Source organism: Thunnus albacares, chromosome 9 (assembly GCF_914725855.1).
Source record: "Thunnus albacares chromosome 9, fThuAlb1.1, whole genome shotgun sequence".
Classification (NCBI taxonomy): Eukaryota; Metazoa; Chordata; class Actinopteri; order Scombriformes; family Scombridae; genus Thunnus; species Thunnus albacares.
In genome coordinates, this window is record NC_058114.1 from 32,449,183 (window position 1) to 32,470,363 (window position 21,181).

The 21,181-nt window shown below is 41.6% G+C and overlaps 1 protein-coding gene across 2 annotated transcripts; it reads left to right on the top strand.

Moving 5' to 3' along the window:
• Positions 1–273: 273 nt before the first annotated feature.
• On the top strand, positions 274–20,809 carry b4galt6 (UDP-Gal:betaGlcNAc beta 1,4- galactosyltransferase, polypeptide 6). 2 transcript variants are annotated; one of them, XM_044361330.1, is made up of 10 exons: positions 998–1,075; positions 10,330–10,406; positions 10,545–10,661; positions 11,323–11,436; positions 13,950–14,074; positions 14,170–14,286; positions 14,448–14,635; positions 14,753–14,875; positions 18,456–18,557; positions 20,459–20,809. In XM_044361330.1, the coding sequence occupies exons 3-10, from the start codon at positions 10,562–10,564 to the stop codon at positions 20,604–20,606; spliced, it is 1,017 nt and encodes a 338-aa protein (XP_044217265.1). In that variant the 5' UTR covers positions 998–1,075; positions 10,330–10,406; positions 10,545–10,561; the 3' UTR covers positions 20,607–20,809. The 2 variants fall into 2 exon arrangements, with proteins under 2 accessions (XP_044217264.1, XP_044217265.1); XM_044361329.1 differs by lacking the exon at positions 10,330–10,406 and having other exon boundaries at positions 274–1,075.
• The last annotated feature ends 372 nt before the right edge of the window (positions 20,810–21,181 follow it).

Consider the following 21,181-nt stretch of genomic DNA (forward strand, 5'->3'; position numbering starts at 1 on the left):
CCCTCCACTCAAAAATGTTTTTCTTCTTGTTACTACAGTCGGATGTTTGAGCTTCACTCTGCAGAATGATGTATGCTTGACTCTGATCATATAGGATTTTAACAAGATAATTGAACTTTTTTGGTGGAAAAACCATGCCAGACACAAATTATTATTCAAAGTAGAGCATTTTATGATAAATACATGCATGGTTGAGAAAGGGCGCTAAAGGAAAAAAAAGGGCGCTACAAGAAGACACTCCCCTGCACCGCGCACACGGGTTTCCATGGCGACGCGGGGGAGGGGTGTGTGTTACACCCACCGGAAACAGTGTCTGCAGTGCAAGCAGAAAATGACAAGGAGCCAAACCTGATATCCTTTTTATTGGGTTTGTTTCTTAGATATCATCCTGCACAGATGTCTGTTGAATGCCACAATCGGCCGGAATCCGTATGCAGACACCCGGTGGCATGACTGGACTACTGTGTGCGCGGGTTGATGAAGTAGTGCGCCGACTGTGTTGGAAACATCGCCCCGGCGGAGAGTAGACTGTGTGGGAGAAGGCAGAGCGGTCCTGCCCCCTTCAATGACCAACCTTCAATGCTGGCGATAAAAGCATCGCTGGCGACACCGTAACCATGGAAAACTACCACAAGTATCCTTAAGTAGTATTACTGACAAGCTGATTGCCCGTTGTGTAACGGTTTCAATATGCCCGACCGGCGGTGCTGCATGCGGCTCTCCGTCGCCTGATATTACCGTTACAGGCTGTTTCCATCTGGAAATTTCTTGCCAGGGGAAAGCAGGCCAGCTAGCACCGCTAGCTTTAGCCTTTTTCGTGCTACATCTCTGGGCTTGAGCGTTCAGTTTTTTCCATGACCACACCATTGACATTGTTGTCTATCAATTCGAGGACTTTTTAACTCCAAAAAGTATTTTATGGGATTCATATCGGCGAAAGAGAAGCGGGCCTAAGCCAAAATGGTGAACTGGAGGCGGCTGCTGCGAATGTCCAACCGATCGTTTCTGGCCTTCATATTCTTCTTCTCCATGTCCACCACTTGTCTCTACTTCATCTATGTGGCTCCAGGAATAGGTCAGTCAACAGAGGTTTACGCTTAACACCTAACACTAGCTTTAACTGCTTTACAATGTAACAGTTAATGTGATTATGTGTGGATTATCCCATGCAGCCCGAGACGCTCCAGTTAGCTAGCTAACAAGCTAAGTAGCCCGCAGCTAAGTGGTCCTCCCCGGGCCATGATGTCCAGCTAGCCGTGACTGTTTGGCGATGTGAGAAAGCAAAATGCGTCTCCCAAAGGCAAATGGCATAAAGTGTTAAGTTAACCAAATATTGTCCCATTGTGTTGGATTTATGGATGATATGCCCTTAAACTGTCGTTGCACAGCTGATATGTTAATGAATGACCAGTAGTCATCATTGCTAATGTTAATTTGAGGGCTTCTATCAAGGCACCACGGGCAGGTTCAGCCAGTCCACGAATTAGATTTATGACCTGCAGTTGTTGTGTTAGACGTCTATTTGTATTGAAATTATAACAGTGTCCATCATCTCCAAATACGTCTAGTTTCTTTGAACTTCCAATTTAAACTCCCAAGTAATCAGTGTGTAATTTTATTCTTGTTGGTGAAAAAGACTGTAACAAATTTTTACAATCATGGGACACTGAACTCTGGTCAGACTGTCTTAGTGTGTTTTGTTGTTTCTGCAATATACACTGGCATGTAAACTCTTAAAGGACAGGTTCACTGTTTTTCAAGTCTTTCTTAAAACAACAGTCAGGTGTCCATATGAAGAGTGAAAGAGGTTTTCCTCGCTGTAATCATTCCTCCTGTTCATACTGGCTATTAAAAGATCTCCTTAAATGTGTGTTCAATGTAATTGATGGGTGGTGTCCACACAGTCATTTATTGCAAAAATGCATCTAAAAGTTGATGTGAAGCTTATATGAGGTTTCATCAGTCTGAGTTTGTCATATCAAGTGGATATCTGCCACGTTTACAGTCTTTTTAGCATCAGATTCCCTCTTTTTGTTTCGTCAATGTTCCCTGTTGAGCTGCGGTGGAAGTACAGTAACAAAAAGAGGAACTTTGACACTAAAAAGACTGTAACGTTGAAAGATATCTACTTGATTTGACTCATTTGGACGCTGAAGCTTCATATTAGCTTCAGATAAAAACTTTTAAATACATTTCTGCACAGAAGGAAGACCCCATCACTTACATTGTAAGTGCATTATGAAGGGATCTTCTAATGGTCAGTATGGCATATGACAGGAAGTATGATTATGGCAAGAAAAACCTATTTCAGTGTCCATTTGGGCTACTGACTGTTGTGAATCCGTCCTTTAATGTTCATTTAGACTACTTTACAACCCTGATGGTTCAGCAAACAGATATGGGTCCAAGCCTATCCCCCAACCACAGTTGCCACATAAAAATGTGGGAGATTACTGTTTGCGTGTAAATGTTTACATCCTCTTTGGCCTGCAGAAAGTGCAGATGCTAGAATGATACCTGGCGGGCTGGACAGGGAAGAGTGTCAGTTTGTTCTACGTATTGCTATTTTTGATTGAATGTTTTACTGTGTAATTTCTGTTTCTGTGTTGTTCACACGCCCTGGGGAAAGCGGCTGTGTGCGTGCAGGAATTATATGCTGTTACTGCAGGCTTTTACTGGCAATCAGTGGTAGTCATGCTTGGGAAGAGATGAGGTAATTCTGGGAAAATTCACTGAAGACTCTTTGTTAGCCCAAGATTGAACAACATGATTGTAGATGTAAAGAGATAAGACGGTTTATGTGTTTTATAGAAAATGGGTTCTCTTTGTGTCAGTGGATTGTGTTGGTTGGTGTGGGCATGGGCTTTTGCCATAGGTGGAAGCAATGACACGTGTTTTACCCTTATTGTGTCATTACGGTGTATATTGTTGTGCCATGTACGGTGCCTTATAAGGATGGCAATATGACAAAAATACTTTTCAAAGTGTAAAAAGGACAAGTAAAGTAGTCCACTGTGGTTTTTACCTCATGTGAGTGTATTGCAGAGCCTGTTTCCCATTGATAAAGCTTAGAAGAATAATGCTTTTCTATTACAATTCTCACCCAGTTACTTAGTCTGAAGTTGGTGTGGCATGAACACACATGCATGACTCCACACTTCTAAATTATTGACAGCATCTGTGCTGCCTTACTGCCACACAGTTTAGAGGGTTTTTTTTTTTGGTTGAGGTTTTCATATCTTTCTGTAGCTTCCCAGTATCGTTCCATATGTGTTCAAACCTGAAAATTCAAATTTTTGGTCTATATTTTAGCATCATAATGTCATTTTCCCCATGCCTTTCTAAAAACTTTTCCCCACGTGACCTGACATAGGTTTCTGCATGATAATGTTGCTACATATAAACAGATATAAACTCTGAGCTCTCCTCCCGCCAGTAAAGGGCTCCAGATTAGAGGAGAATCTGTCGTGACTCATGGGTGTTATGCGTCCTGGAGCTCCGGCTCTGCTCCCGGCTCTCTTCTCCAGAGCTCCCAGCAGCTGTCTGTCCCTCCACCCCATCCATCTCACACTCAGACTCAGCGCTGCGACATAGCTCGTAATATATCTGGACAATTTTTCTGTACTCTTAATGTACAGTGAGTATGTTAGGAAGACACTGTCAGTGAACTGCGTGTGTGCACTCTAACTCACATCACTGCTTTTTGCTAACGGTTGAGTGAATGTTTCCATTTGAACAGGAAAAAAACACAGATGGTGTCCTTTTAATGTAGAGATAAAAAGACACAGATGAGATTGAAGGAAGAACCCGACTAGATAAGAGGAGCGACGTAATGAAAGCAGGTGCTTCGTCACAGGACACAAGCTCTCAGAATGATTTGAGGCAATGTGTTAAACAAGTACTATCAAAAAGAGTTCCACAAGAATTATTATAAAGAGCACTGAAGCTGTTTTGGAGGCTCTTGGTGGCCCAAAATCTTACTAAAACTATTTATGTTTGTTTTTTATTCCATTTGTCACCAATCTGTGCATTGCTCTTGGTTTGAAATTGCAAGCAGTGTATAAGTGTATGTATATAATAATCAAGGCTCGAGCTTAAGGACCACCTGTCGTCCCAGGGCCGATGGGGAAAAATGGGATCGGGGAGGATGTAAATAAAATTTGTGACAAATTTGGGATGAGAGTTGGAAAAACAAACAAAAAAAAAGGACAAAGTGCTCAAAAACCAGCCACAAGAAGTCCAACTCAGACAGCTTTCTCAGCCCGTTTAGCATGTTAGCCTGTCTGTTGATGGAGGTTAGTAGCAGCGGCGGCTCTACATGAAGGGAATACAATTAAAAGTGCTTTGGCTTGGTTTAAACGGCTTGGAGTGAGCGCCGGTGTAGGTGTTACCTGCTGGGCTCCTCTCCAACACATCAGCCAGGCCGTCGTCCACCATCACAGCTAGCTGTTAGTCCATGGCTGTTAGCCGGATTAGCCTGTGCTGAAGTTAACCAGTTAGTCTTCATCCTTTAAGTCTTTTTCTTCTGTGAAAAAAAAAAACACTTATTGAAAACACCCAAAAGGTTGATGATTGATCATCTAATCATTTGTGTGTTATTTATGTCATGTCACTTTTTAAATTCGGGACAGTCTACATTCATTTCTGGACGGCTTAGTTTGTATTTAAGCTAGTTAAGAGCCCTGATAACGATGCAGATAACGTGTGCAAATTATAACAATGAAGAGCAGGAAGGTGTTAAAAATCTTTCCCATCAGCTGCCTCTTGATGAGTGCTCAGCATGTCTGTTTTTACCCATACCGCTGACATATTTGCTGGATTTTCACAGTTTTTTTTTTTTATGTACAGTATGTTGGTATACAGGCCAGCTGGACTGTGTGTGTATTCCCATCCAATCTGGGATTGCTCAGTCCCACGCTCCATTCAACATCCAGCTGGTTGATTCAGTTTGAAGGCTGTCATTTCATGCCTTTCCCTTTTTGTCAACATTCGGCTCTTCAAGCACATGTGCAATTGGGAACCAGAGTACATATTAAGTGTGTTTACCTGAGAGGAGATAAAATGGAGAATATCCTTAAAAAAAGCAATCTGACCTGTACTTCCCTGAACGGCGGATGACAATGTTTTGGTTTCAGGGATTGTAGCAAATCTTTAGCTAATTGTTTGTCCTTGTCAGGCAGAATAGCAAAGCATCAGCTGCAGCTGCTTGCACCAGCTGTTTGAAAACTTAACAGCCTGGTTACAAGAAAAGTGTTTACTGAATAAAGATTCAAAACAGGTTGCAGCACATAAACTAGATCTTACATTAGTGATTAGTTGTTACTATTTATTTACTTTTACTTAAGGTAAAAAAAAAAGTAAAAAAATCTCTGGTTCCAGCTTCTCATATGTGCATATTCTCTGTTTTTTTTTTTTTTTGTCCTCTATGACAGTAAATTAACAAAACAAGACATCATCTCTGTCTCTGGGAACCAGTGATTGACATTTCTCACCATTTTTTTTTGACATTTTACGGACCAAACAACTAATCAAACAACAGATGAATCGATAATGAAAATGACCGTTAGTAAAAGAGGTCATATGTTCCACATTTCTTGATCTTGACACTTGATGTTTTACAGAATACAATATCGTGTCAATAAAGTTGGACTAAATTACCAGATAATGTCAGTTAGTTGCGCATCATCTGATATTTCCCTCCCACTGTAAACTGCATGAATACTACAAATCCTAAAACACATACGTCTTCAGGTATGCATAAATAAGCTGAACAAAGTCATACTTCTAGTATATTTTAGTGCCTGATACCGTGATACTTGGGGAAGTTGTGTCACAGCTTGTTATGCTGTTATTTAAAAAGTTGGTTGCTTGTTGGACGTTGCTACAGATGACAATACTTTTGTTATGCAACCCAGTTACTTAGAACTTAAGAAAGACTTCAAACACAGACTCTGATGGCTTTACGATCAGCTGCTGCAACTCAGTCCTGCTGTCCAGACCTGTCTGTATAACCCCGTCACCTGCTCACCATCCAAGGCTGCCTGGTTCCGATGTGTTAAGGCTCTTACCGTCCCCACACACTGTCCTTATCACACACTCACACCTTTTACTTTGTGTAACTTATTGACTAAGAAGGTTGTGTGTTAAGATTTTAATTTCTTTGGGTGTTTTCAACCATTGTGGGCAGTGTGCAAACCAATGAGCAGGGCTTCTATATGTAAATATTCTTTATCAGTCTCATTTTGGCATCAGTGTGATGAAGTCCTGTGATTTGTCAGGTATTTATTTTGCTGTATTAGCCAATCCTTTTTTTTTATTTTATTCATAAACATCTCAGTTGATCGTCTAGAAAATTGACTGTACTGTCACAACATATCTTGACGTGCTTTCTTTTTTCTTTCTTTTTTTGGTGTTGACAAAACTGAATTTATAATAAAGATACAGAGAAAAACAGGATAAAGGCTATTAAAGCAGGCATCACAAAAAGTCAAACTTAAAGAGTGTGGTTGCTGGAGGGTTTATCTCAGATGAGAGACAGCTTTTCACATACAGATACAGTATTTATGGACCTGCAGTTCTCAGTTCAGGGTGTGTCGAGATATAATCTAAAAGTGGCTTTGAATAGACTCAAGTTTGGTTTATGATTTTGAATATGATATTTCTCAAAATCAAGAGCGAGTCTACAGTGTATGAGATATTCATTTCCATTTCCAAACAGCACAAGTGTTTCTTTTAAAGTGGCAATCTTGAAGATTTTCATTTAAATATGCTAAGTCACTATCTATCGCTGAATAAGGTAACACAATGGTGTTGTAACGGGACAGAGTGCACGGTAAACTCGGCAGCCACACATTTCTCTGTTCTCTATTTCTATTCTGTTTTGTGTCTTCAGGTTAGGCTAACCCATCGTTGCTAACTTTGGAGCTAACTCCATTTACTTTTCCAGCATTTGGGGAAACAACAGACATGACTTTTTAGCATTTATTAACTGACACACTGTAGTCTGTACTGTACATTTACTGCCAGACTGACAATTTACTACTAACCTTTTCCTCTGCCCTGCTCGTATCCACCGTCACCTCTCTGCCCCTCGCTCTTTCCCGCTCGCTACGCAAACATACTCCTTAATGGAGCCATGCGACCAGTGGTTTCCCTGGCAACGACAGAGGTTGACTCACGTACCGGAACAGCGCTGCACAGAGACTCCCAAACGCTGTTGATTTCCGAATGAATGAATATCCATTCATTCGGATATCAAATATTAAAAAATATTTTTTTGGCCTGGTGGGGGTTCTCATTGTGTCATTATGGAGAAACACAGATTCAGTAAACGTTGAGAACAGTTAGACCCAGCAGTCTCCATTAGGTTGGGCGAGTTCAAAGTTGTGAAAACAACGGGGGGTGTTTTGAATACAGTGAATACAGTATTCGACCAATGAGAATTTAGCCGGACAAGAGAATATTGACCAACTAATTGACCAGTCGACCAGCAGACTACAGCCCTAGTCCATCGCCATGTTTCACTGTCGACATCCTCATATGCCATTTCTGCAGACAACGCCCATCCCTCGTTTGATGTCGGCTGTGTCTTTCCCGCCATGCATTCAAATCAGCGGCGTTCACTCTTCATTTACTTGTGTGTGTGTGTGTGTGAAGGGACTTATTTTTTTTAAAAAACGTACTCTTATTGGCTTTTCACAAAGCTTTTATTGCAGGTACAGTACCTATCTCCTGTGCTGCAGTGTGTGTGCAGCACACACACACACACACACACAGGGCTGAGCTCCACCACTCACTGCTCCTCAGAACAGAACAGAGGAGACAAAGTAGCGCGGCCATACTCTCACACTGAGCTGAGATGAAAGGAACGCACATAAATGAGCTAAGTAAGAAAAATAAACAGTCTCTCCTGTGTTTTGCTGTCATTTATGGTCACTGCTGTATCCTCTCCACTCCCCTGCTCTCTTGTGTGGACTCTTAGTGTGTGTGTGTGTGTGTGTGTGTGTATGGTCGTTTGGTACAATAAAAGCTTTGCGAGTAAAAAGCCAATTAGAGTCATTTATTAATGTTATCTGTGCAAAAGTTTATCGCGTCAGTCCACAGTATGTTAGTGTAGGTGCAGTCACAAAACAGTATCCAAGTCTGTTTTATAGCTAAATGAATGCATTTCCACTGGGCCACCTCTGCATTATTTTTAAAAGAAACTTCTCGATTCATAATAAAATAAATACAATTTCTAGTTTTCATAACAGTTGTTTTTCTGGAGGAGATTTCTAAAGTCTGAGAAAATAAAGTCATCAGGGTTATCGATGTCTTTGTAATGTGAAGCCACTGAAGAGCTGTGGAGCGTGAAGGATGCAAGTGTCCTTTGACTATAGAGTCTGAAATTAACACCCTGCAAGTGCCAAAGGAAGTCTTTCCACCACACGGGCAGGTAAATGTTTGTACCAAAACAGTCATGTAATGAAATATCTGGCATAATGGTTCAGAAGAAATTACTCATGCTTGTCCCTATACAGTGCAAACTTGCACACCATATGTGTTTTTTTTTTTTTTTCCACACACGTCTGTACAGTGCTGTGAAACTGTAAGAGTGCTGGAGACGGTGTGACACTGTATCTACACTGAAAGCATAGTGTGAGCAGCACGGTTAGCAGAGCAGCAGCAGCAGCAACGAGAGCTCCGTCTGTGTGTCTACACCGGAGGCCTTCAGTTACAGTGTTGAGCACAGGTTACCCGTGTTTTTTTGGAAGTGCTCAGAGCCAAGTCACAATGACTGTAGTTATGCGTGTAAAACTCTCTACAGCACTTTGATCAACTTTTTTTAAATGTGCTCTACAAATAAACTTGATTTGATTAACTGTTGATCAGTATATAAAACTAACGTTGCCTCAGTTTTTGCTCTGGCCTTTTCTTTAAGTTTTTATTCAACGTAATACCTTAATATCTCAATGAAATGTACTGAAACAAATGTTTATATGACACAAAAAGGCAATTTATTATTTTGGCACATATCCCTGATTTTTCTAAGCCCTGTTGCCAAAGCTCAGGGACAAATTAACAATGAAATACCAACTGAATATAAGGTTCACTTTAGACTTAGTTAACTTTTATGTTTGTTACATAACTGCTTTTTTAAATGTAAAATGAAACAACTTGCTATCCCTAGAAGTGCGTCAGCTGCTTTCAAAGATCCATCCGCCACCTTCCTCTGTAGCGTCGTCCCTCTCATCGAGACAGCAGCGACGGCGCTGACAGCAGCCAGATGTGCGGCGCCGCAGCAGTCACGTGCTAGACTCAGAGGAGTAACAGCAGGAGAACTCTCAGCTGTCGGTCTCCGTCATCCTTAATAAGTTGATTTTGCTGCATTTTTTGTTCTTGGCTTGTGCAGTTGCACACGTTTTAGCCATTTGTTAAGTTGAAAGTGTGTGTGATTCAGCCTATCTAATGGGTTCTGAAAGAATGGAAAATAAATATCAGAAAAGATCTTTTAAAAAGGAGTCTGACTGCTATCGACTGATTATTCAATGCAGACTTAACAGACTTATTACAGAAGGCAGCATTTGAATGGTTGAATGTGAAAGGTTAAAGGTTAACTCCAACAATTTTACACATCAGTGTGTGTCTCCAGGTGTTGGAGGGAACTACTACATATGTGAAAACAGTCGTTTAGAGCTTTGTGTCTCCAGAGGGAGCTGTGTGAAATCTGATAAATTGAAGTGATGTCACTTGAGTCCGTGTTGGTTTGGTCTACAAGACTACAGGTTTGAAAATGGGGGGGAAAAAAAATCAAGGGGTGTTGAGTTAGAGATGATGTTATCAGACCCCACTCGAGTTGCATTGTGGGTACTGTAGGCGCGCCAGGTTGTGACCAGAAAGGAGAAAGTGTGGAATAAAAAAAAAAAAAAAGATGATATATGTGGTTCTGCTGCATCAATTTTAGATCAGATTTTGAGTCTGTTGTGTGAATGCAATGCTAAATCAGCAGAGTACTTGTTTAGTTTCAGGAAATAAGTAGGCTTATTGCAAAATAAATGACCAAAGTCGTTTTTCTCACAAGACTGGATCCCTCCTGCGAGTCATGTGTGTTCATTGAGTCATTAATCGCCTCGGGAGATATTTTCTAGAGAACTGAGAAGCTGCGGCTTCGCTGTCCTGCCAATATTTCGAACTCAACTTACATACAGTCGGTGCAACTGTCCCCTTTGGACAATTCACTGCTCTATTGTTGTTAACTGTGCATTCATTTCATTCAAGCTGCTTCCATCTGCTTTTATGTTGTTACCGCTGTAGTTGTGGTAAATGATTTAAAGGTTTATGTGTTTCCAGCTGCAGTGTGAGCAGCGAAACGTGCTGTAGTTACTGAAACGGTGACATCTGCTCTGCGTCTTCGCTCTGTTTTTACAGTGAGTGAGAACACGTAATTGCTGTTGCTATAGTGCGACATGAAAGCAAATGTAATCATGTGTAATTCAATGAGTCAGCCATGTTAAAAACACTTTTTTTTTTTTTCTTCTTTCCTTTTTTCCCGTTCTGCATCTCAGCGAACACATACTTCTTCATGGTGCAGGCTCAGGGCATCATGTTGAGGGACAACGTAAGGACCATCGGCCAGATGATCCGATTGTACACCAACAAAAACAGTACGCTCAACGGGACGGGTGAGTGACAGTTTTTACTATGTGGGTTTACTCTTAAGCTTCACTTTGGGTTAGTTACATACATTCTGGCCTTACTGCACTTCAGTTCAACTGTATTGTCGTCATACTTGCTTACAATGAAACATCTTGTCATTCAAAGATGGTGCAACACCCAGATCTTGTCCTTTTTTCATGAGCTAAGAAAAACGGCTAAGAGGGGCCTACATGTACCAGGATACATTGCACATGAGGCAGTTGCTAATGTTTTGGTTGCCAGTGAGCAAGTGTACCAGGCTTTAAGCTCCCTATTACATCCCCCTTTCTAATGTGCAACCACAATGGCCGCCTTGTGTGTAGATTGTAAACCTTTACAGCAGCTGTTGGTTTCATTTGACCGCTGTGGTGTCAGGAAGAACTTAACCTGTAATGAGTAATGAGTAACTTTAGCTGTCAAATAATTGCAGTGGGTAATTGCAGTAAAAAAAATACAACATTTCCCTCTGAAATGTGGCATAATAACAAAATCCATTCAAAATCAAAGATGTTTGTAAGCAGAAATGGTGCAATGAGCTGATAGTTATCCATCTTACTGTTTTTAGCTTTGGGACTCCCATGTAGTCTATCTGTGATGTGTTATGAGTATTGTGCTGTTGGGTCTAATGTCGGTCGTGCTGTGCTGCAGACTATCCTGATGGCAGCAACTCCAGTGAATACCTGGTCCAGCCAACCACGTACCTCCCTGAGAACTTCACCTACGCCCAGAACCTCCCCTGCCCAGAGAGATTACCTTCTATGAGTGAGTGGACTGTTACTTAATGGCTCCAGCCTTTAAAGGCACTTTCCTATCTGATAAGTCAGTAGAGGCAAGTAAAAGGTAACATTCAGATGCATTATGTATGGTATGAAAAGACAAAGTCACACTCCAGGTCATTTAGAACAGATATAGTCATACTTACTAGTCGTAGTGTTTCTGACCCGCTGCATGTCAATGAGGTGATATTTCTGCTGGACAGATGGCAAAGGGACATTTACAGAAGTCTAGGTCAGGTGATGCTTTTGTCATGATATGTTAACTGAAGCTCACACGGAATGTTACCAAGGGTTGAAGTGACCCCATGCAGGGTCAAAAATGATGGGCTTTGACAGGCTGTGTGAAACCTCCAGTGCACATATACGGAGAATAGACTTCTCAGTGAGGTAGACATCTGGTGTCCAGCAGGAAAACTTTATCAACAGAAAATGAATTTGCAGCTTTTTTTATTTTGATAATCATTCCAAGTCATTTTTCAAGCAAAATTCTTTTTACAGTTCTGGCTTCTCGAATGTGAAGATGTGCTGTGAATTGAATATCTTAAGCTTTTGGACTCTTAGACAAATTGAAAACATCACCATAGCCTCTGAGAAACTGTGAATACTATTTTTTTTAATATTTCATTGACTAAACACATAATCAATTAATTAGAAAAATAATTGGTAGATTAAAGGATAATTAAACTAATTGTTTGTTGCAGCTCTAGAACAATATTTGCATATTCATAGATTCTATGTTTTTATGCCTCCGTGCCGGCTACAGCTGTGGCCGGAGGCGTTATGTTGGGGTTGTCAGTCCCGTCCTCATGAATGCAATATCTCAGGAAAGCTTTATGGGAATTTCTTCAAATTTGGCACTAATGTCCACTTTGACTTAAGCATGAACTGATTTAGATTTTGGTGGTCAAAGGTCAAGGTCACTGTGACCTCAGAAAAAAACATTTATGGCCATAACTCAAGAATTCATCTCCTAATTATAAAGTTTCACACAAATGTCTAATTGGATAAAATGAAGTAATGACATTTTATATCTAAAAGGTCAAAGGTCAACTTCACTGTGATAATGATCATAATGTCCTGCTGTTATTCAATGCCATAACTCAGGAACAGAAGGGGGGGATTGTGACCATATTTCACACTTGGCTGGATACTGAATTGGTGACTCTAATCTTGGGTGCCCATCTTGTAACTGTGGTGATTTGTATTGATCAGTGGTACTCAACCTTGCCCTACTCAGGAGCCACAATCCAAAAACAAACATCCCTTTCCTCCCTGAAACTATTATGCATTTGACAATAAGGATAATAATAAGAAGTTGTTAAGGAATGAAAAGCATGATGTATAGTGCAATAACTGTTATTTATTATTATCATCATTACAACCACAAATGTCATCACTGGCAGTGTTTCAACAGTATCAGTAAACAATCAGTAATAAATAATTTCCTGATCACAAAGTCATAACAGCAGATAATACACAGCATATAATAATATATGATAATAAAAGTCCATAACAGCATAACACACAGCATTTTGCTGATCATCACAGTCCATGACAGCAGGTAGTCTGCCTCTTTTCTCTGTGATGTTGCCCTTTCTCTCTCCTCTCTCCCCCCCCGAAGGGGAAAAAGTACCAGACTTTCAGTTCTACTGTAGCCTACATTAGTATTTCAGACTAGAAGGGGTTGTCAGAAGAGCAACATTGAACTTACTTCACTCAGTGCAATTTCTGACACTCCTTCTGCCGCACAAGGGATTTGTAGTCGTGGTCTGTGTTGGAAACAGCGAATCCGCAGGGCCTCTGATGTGTGCCACAGACTCAATCTATTTCGATTGCGACGTTTTGGTTGAGTATTGCAGGTATAGATCTTCTGTGCTGCCAGGTTGAAGATGTGTGTGTGTGTGTGTGAAGCATCCACGTTTTAGAATTTGTAGCTTCTTTGCAGCAACATCCATATCTGAATCATTGTCTACTGTCATGGATACAACTTTGTATTCTATCAGAATCAGCTTTACTGGCCAAGCATGTGAACACATACAAGGAGAACACTTAATACCTTTTTATAAAATTCCTTCAAAGTCTTTACTACAAATATTATATTAGTCTGGACAGACATGGATGTAAACTGCCACTTGACTGGCAGATTAGCATCTGCCAGGCAGGCTTGTTGGCCCGGCTTTATCACTCATCCTCCCCCACGTCCTGAGCCATGTGACGCTGGTGTTTGGTTTAATGGCGATCCCCTATCGAGATCATTTTATTGTCCAGCCCGACATCAGACACAAATGAGCAGAGTGTTTTTTTTTTATATATGTGTTAAAACATGTCTGTAGGGGATCTTTGTTGCACTGTGATATGTCTAAAAGTATACTGTAGAATAAACCAAGGTGTTGTATTTAGTATTATATTAAGGAATATTATTATGTAACTGTGAAGTGATGCTGATTTTTCAATGGAATAACCTCCCCCCCCCCCTTTAAAACACCTCTTTGTCCACAGAGGGCCTTATGGAAGTGAACATGACAGAGATCCCCATGGAGGAGATAGAACTGCAGTTCTCTAAGTTTTTTGACATTGAGTTTGGGGGCCATTGGAAACCAAAGGACTGTAGGCCTCGCTGGAAGGTTTGTGTATTTTCATATTTTAATAACTGTAGCCGCAGCAGATGACTTGAAGGGATGAGTACATTCTCACTCTCGTGTTTGTGCTGTCGGCGTAGGTGGCCATCCTGATTCCGTTTAGAAACCGCCATGAACATCTACCCATCCTCTTCCAACACCTCATCCCCATGCTGCAGAGACAGCGGCTGCAGTTTGCCTTCTACGTCATTGAACAGGTACAGTCTTGGTTGGATGTCAATGCTATTGGATTGGCACAACCCAAATAAAATTGTGATGTGCGAGTCCTTAGATAGATTGTGAGAGTGTTGAGGCCTTGCAGCATCGATGAGTTTTTGTCAGCATTGTATTTTTATATTTATGTTGCGTGTGTGTTTAGAGTGGGAGCCAGCCCTTCAACAGAGCCATGCTGTTTAATGTGGGATTCCTGGAGGCCATGAAGGACTTAGACTGGGACTGCTTGATCTTTCATGATGTTGACCACATCCCCGAGAACGACCGCAACTACTACGGCTGTGGTCAGATGCCACGCCACTTCGCTGCCAAGCTGGATAAATACATGTACATGTGAGTAGAACAGGCTCAAGTCTTGACAGTAGATACTGTTGACATTTTAACATGCAGTGAACAATCAAGAGCATCTACATCCATGTTTAACATATGTATTGTTGTTGTTGTTTCCAGTCTTCCATACAGTGAGTTCTTTGGCGGTGTCAGTGGACTCACTGTGGAGCAGTTCCGTAAGATTAATGGCTTTCCCAATGCATTCTGGGGTTGGGGAGGAGAGGATGATGACTTGTGGAACAGGTTAGTCTACCAGTGAATGTACAGTGACTTTAGAAAGTATCCTGGCTCCTTTTGTTTAGTTACTCAGCCTCTGAGAAAGAGCAGGATGGAGAAGGAGTTTCTATATACAGTGAGGTCCAAAAGTCTGAGACCACATTCAAAATCTCTAATATCTTCACATAAACCTGGAAATAATCAGAAATTTTGAGGATTAAGAAACATTTAAAAACACAAGAAGTTATGACATGTAAAACAAAGAAGAAATATTTAAGATTCTGCACTATTTCTAGGTCAGCAATCAAATTGAAGCAACTCCTTTGTACAAAAGGTCAGATTTCCTTGTACTTTGACTTGCAAGCCAAAAACTGCAGACTGACTTGCTGTTGTGTTTGTTTCTGCTGTGTTATAGGTTATTAGATCTATCCATATCGAGTAAAAAATGTTCTGGGTTTATCTTGAGATTGTTTTATCGCCCAGCCCTAATTAAAATAATATAAATAAAACTAAAAGCTGTGACTACCATCATATCAAATTTCTTTGACCATCTCTCAGTTTTAGAGATAGTTATTTGAGTAAAAAGTGCAAAATTGTAAACAGCCACTATGCTACATCTTTATTTATCCTGTATCGAGATCGTTTTGTTGCTCAGCCCTAGATGAATCCAAGTTTGAGATGTATTGCAGTAACAGAAGGGTGTATGTAAGGAGACAAACAGGAGAGAGAATGATACTGCAAGTCAACTTTATTTATATAGTGCCAAATCACAACAGAAGTTATCTCAGGGCACTTTTTATATAGAGCATGTCTAGACTGTACTTTTTAATTTACAGAGACCTCACAGTCCCCCATGAGCAAGCACTTGGCAACAGAGGCAGGGAAAAACTCACCTTTTAATGGGAAGAAATCTCGAGCAGAACCAGGATCTGCGTGGGCGGCCATCTGCCTCGACTGGTTGGGGTGAGAGGGAGGGAGGGGGGTTGGCTGGGGAGAGAGAGAGAGAGAGAGGGAGAATATATAACTAATAATAGTAAGAGTGGGTGTCGAGCTGGACCACGGGGGGCAGCAGGCAGCCTGCAACCACAGATCCAGATTCCACAACTCCGGTGGCAGAAATACCTGCGAGATGAGAAAGCACAAAATTACAAGAGAGAGAAGATGTCAAGTTAGTAACATGCATCAATGGGACATGAATGCATACAGATGGAGAGAGGAGCTCAGTGCTTGGTACATCATGGGAAGTCCCCTGGCAGTCTAGGCCTATAGCAGCATAACTAAGAGCTGGTCCAAGGCGAGCCTGGCTTTTATCAAAGAGGAAAGTTTCAAGCCTACTCTTAAACATAGAGAGGGTGTCTGCCCCCGGACCGAATCTGGAAGATGGTTCCACAGAAGAGGAACCTGATAGCTGAAAGCTCTGCCTCCCATCCTGCTTTTGGAGACTCTAGGAACCACTAGTAAGCCTACATTCTGGGAGCACAGTGTTCTATTGGGGTAATAGGGTACTATGAGCTCTTTAAGATATGATGGTGCCTGACTATTAAGAGCTTTGTAGGTGAGGAGAAGGATTTTAAATTCTATTCTGGATTTTACAGGAAGCCAATGCAGCAAAGCTAAAATGGGAGAAATGTGATCTCTTTTTCTAGTTTTTGTCAGTACACTTGCAGCTGTTCAAAGGGAATCGGCCTGCATTGTTTTGCTTTTCATGTGCTTATTACTGTTGTCACAAATGAGATGGTGTTTACTGAGGTAGTTGTGTTTACACAAGGTGATGATTACTTATGCATTTTAGTCTGGGCTCATTCTACATTTAAAAACAGTAACTTTATGCTTATGCTATTTTTTAAAAGTGCCATCTGACTATGGCTGCTAGTGTTGCTAACTTCACGTTTCTCACTATGGAGCTGCCAGTAATCAGTGTTGGTTTCTCAGTGGGTGTGCTGCTGAGTGGGTAGAACCTGTTCGAAACATGAACTGGTTGGTGGTGAACCGTGGGCTTCTGTTTAGGGCTATGCTTCCTGGCTTCCCAGGGTGGCTGCCGGGGGGGAGTAGGAGCTACGCTGGGTCGGCTCACACCAGCTACTGGGGGCTGGCTAACTACAGTAGCTAATGATTGGGTTTCTATGGTGCGGAGCCACACTTCTAATTCACTGAGTCTCGCCTCCAACATGGCAAATAAACTACATTTATTGCATGTACCATTATCGCTAAAGGAGGCAGAGGAATAGCTACACATATGACACGCTGAGCAAGAGAGAGCAGGAGAGTGAGAGGGAGCCATCGCTAATTGCTAAGCTAAAGTTGAATAGTGTGTATGACTGTGGGATTAGTGAGAAAGTCACTAAAAGAAGGAAAGAGCTAGGAGTGCTTGAGCAGAACTAATGTATGTTTAAATGTACAGCAGCAGTAATGAAGAATATAGCTAAATTAATTAGGCTGAGATGCAAAAACGCTACCTGTAACACAGAAAAACTGGCAACTGGAAATGAGACAATATGCTTACTGCAGCATGTCATGATCAGAAAAAAACTTCAGTGTATCAAACTGACAGTGAAACATGGTGGTGGGAATGTTCAAGTCTGGGGGTGTTTCGCGTACTCTTGAGTTGGACACCTGCACCAAATTGACTAGACCCCGACCAAGGAGAAGACGCTCCGTTCTTCAGTGACATGCTGTACCCTCTGGTTTTTTCATCTTCGTGGAGAGGGATTCATACTGCAGCAGGATAATGACCCCAAACACACCTCAAAACTTTACAAGAACTACTTGAAGACCAAAGCAGACTAAGGAGTCCTAACTGTCATGGACTTTCCTCCACAGTCACCTGACCTCAACCTCATTGAACATTTAAGGGGGCACATGAAGACTGAGAAAGCCGAGCATTCTGTGACATCACAAGAAGCTCTTTGGAACATTGTCAAATCACGCTGGGATAACATGGGTCATCAGGTATTGCACAAACTTGTTGAGTCCATGCCAGCTCAAGTGCATGTGGTCATTGAAGCAAAAGGGGGACATACCAGATACTAAGATATTCTTAAATTCATGTGCATTTTTCAAAGATTCAACTTTTCACTCAAATTGTTGAGCTGATATTATCATTTGTAATGAAAAAAATAGTATTACATTTGATGCAAGTATCTTGACTAGTGGTCTCAGACTTTTGTAACCTACTGTATTTTCACCGCACATGTCCTTACTCCATGGTAAACAAATGACAGAAAATGGGCTCTAACTAACAGAAAAACAAATGACTATGGTGACCAGGAGGATGAGCTTGAGTGTATCCAAGACTGCAGTCATTGTAGGTTTCTGCTATGATACTGTCAGAGGAAAAAGATAAAAGTATGTTATTGTAATATCACCAAACAAGGCATCACAATCATCTCTTTTCTTGCAGCAGTGGAAAAGAAGTGGGTGGTGGACACCCTCTACTGGACATTGTGGGGAAATAACAAAGTTACAAAATATTTCATTAGTTTCATGCTCTCCACACATTTAATATCAGTTTAGTGGTTTAGTTTGGATTTGTGGATGGGGTTTGATAGCATTGCATCAAATTTGAATGATAAAATGTTGACGGTAACACATCCCGGTTGCTCCACAGGGTTCACTATGCTGGTCTGAATGTCACGCGGCCAGAGGGAGAGATCGGGAAGTACAAGTCAATTCCTCACCACCACAGAGGAGAGGTGCAGTTCCTCGGGAGGTAAGACAGCTTTTTGTCTCACGCCTACCATAACCTTTCTCTCTGGTCTCAACTGCAGAATATGTTTAATATTACTTGGTCATAATCTGTGATTTTATTTTTATTGTTAAGTAGAAAGAACTAGTAAGTGGTCCGCTGTGAGGATTGAGAATCTTGTGTGTATTTTTTAAGATTCTCATTTTCCCATAATGTTCATTTGAGCTGTCTAGTGCGACGATTAGAGTTCAGAGTTGTATTTCCTACAAACTGTACTGTGTTTTCAGCTTCTTCAGTCTTTCCTGTAGAAAGTGTTCAACCATACGTAGATGGAGAGTAGAGTTTATGACCACCAGTAACACTATGGAGTAGTTAGTTTGAGAGTGGCTCCTGTTTTGGTTTGTATCATGAGTGTCAAGTGTCTAAATGAACATTGAAACATGTTTTTCTTGCTATAATCATTCCTCCTGTTCATACTGACCATTAGAAGATCCCTTCATAATGGACTTACAATGGAAGTGATGGAGGACAAAATCCACAGTCCTCCTTCTGTGCAAAAATGTTTTTAAAAATTAAATCTGAAGCTAATATGAAGCTTCAGCGTCCAAATGAGTCAAATCAAGTAGATATCTTTCAACGTTACAGTCTTTTTAGTGTCAAAGTCCCTCTTTTTGTTACTATACAGTGTTTCCCCTTCAATAATACAGGCGTGGCGGGCCGCCAGGCCAACGAGAACCCCCGCCAGGTCAAAAACTAATTTTCTAAATGTCAGAAATAACGCCAAATATCCATTCATTCATTTGCAAATCAATAGCGTTTCGAAGCTGCTGAGCAGTGCTGTCTCGAAACGTGAGTTAACGTCTTTGTCGTTGCCTGGGAAACTGCAGGTAGCGTAGCTCCTTTTAAGGAATAGGGCAGAGCGTAAGCGAGTGAGTGGTTAAGTGAGAGAGCGAGAAGCAGAAAAATAACGGTGACTGTGAGCGGAGCAGAGGAAGTGGTTAACAGTACGTTGTCAGTCTCGCAGTAAATGTACAGTACAGACTACAGTGTGTCAGTTAATAAATGCTGCAGCTTGTCAAGACCAAAAAGAGTCACATCTGTTGTTTCCCCATCTGCTGGAAAAGTGAAGGGGTTAGCTCCAAAGTTAGCAACAATGTGTTAGCCTAACTTGAAGACGCTAAACAGAGAAATAGAAAACGGAGAAATGTGTAGCTGCCTCCTTCCCACCAGGCCAAACCACTCAAACTAGGGGAAACACTGCTATACTTCCACCGCAGCTCAACAGAGAAACACTGTCCGAGGAAACACAAAGAGATGTTAAAAAAAAACTGTGAATGTGTCAGACATCCTCTTGATATGACTAACTCAGACTGCTGAAGCCTCATATAACCTTCACATCAACTTTTAAATGACTTTGTTGGACACACTGTGGATTTTGGCTCCCATCACTTGCACTGAAAGCACATTTGAAGGAGATCTTTTAATATCCAGTATGAACAGGAGGAATGATTGGGCACCTGTTGTTTTAGGACAGACAAGAAAAATTATGAACCGTCCTTTAACATAAAAGTCACCTCTGTCAGAATGACAAAAATCACTCTTAACAGCTTGATGAATAATAGTAATGATTTCTATAATAAATAGAAATGATATTAAAATGAAAAAAGGAAAGTTTGGAAAAATCACATCATAGTTACAATTAACAGGATATTTTTATTTAGTTGTGTTATTGTAACAGCAGGTGCTGTGACGGTAGCTGTATGAGCAGCTGCAGTAGTATGGACAGAGCTCGTGATTCCTGTTGGATTGTATGTCCACGCTCACTCAGATGTCACTCAGGGAGACAGATCCATGTCACACAGCTCATAGTTTTCTGAGTAGGAACAGGGAGGATGAAGTGGATAAACACGACTGTGTTTTCGCAGGTACAAACTGCTGAGGTATTCCAAAGAGCGGCAACACTTGGACGGCCTCAACAACCTCCATTACATCCCCCACACGTCCCTCAGCAAACTCTACAAGAACATCACGGTGGACCTGTACCCCGAGCTGGCACCTATCGCAGACTACTGAACTGCCCCCCCCCCTCCACGAAACCCCACCACCCCACCCCTCCTCGACACCCCCAGCTCCTCTCCGGCCTGGCCTCCTAGTGCCCCCCTCTCCAGCCATCCAGACGCAGAGCGGTTACGCAGCAGAAGAGAGGAGGGGGGGGGGGTGTAGGCCAGTGGGGTGGGGAGGAGAGGCGCACCATGTAATGCTGCCAAGAAATCTTACTGGGGGAAAAAAAAAAAAAAGAAAACCCAAACCGAAAAAAATGAGGAAAAAATGAAGAGGCAATGGCAAGTCTCTTAAAGTGAACTGTTGATTGTGAATGTGAATGTGTGTGTGTGTGCGTGTGTGTGTGTGTGTGCGCGCAGGTGTCAGTGGATATGTGTGTGTGTGATGGGTGAGTTGCTGCATGTCTTTTTGTCCGTGCCGGCTTAACTACTAAAACTTCACATCAGTCTTGGTTTAGGTTCGAGGGAGCAGCAGCATCTGAGCTCTGATGTTTACTGCAAAGCCTTAATGTGGCAGAACCACAGCTCCCTCGGCTCGGCTCCGCACTGCTTCACTTCTGATGTATCACCGTCACCTTAGAAGCCAAC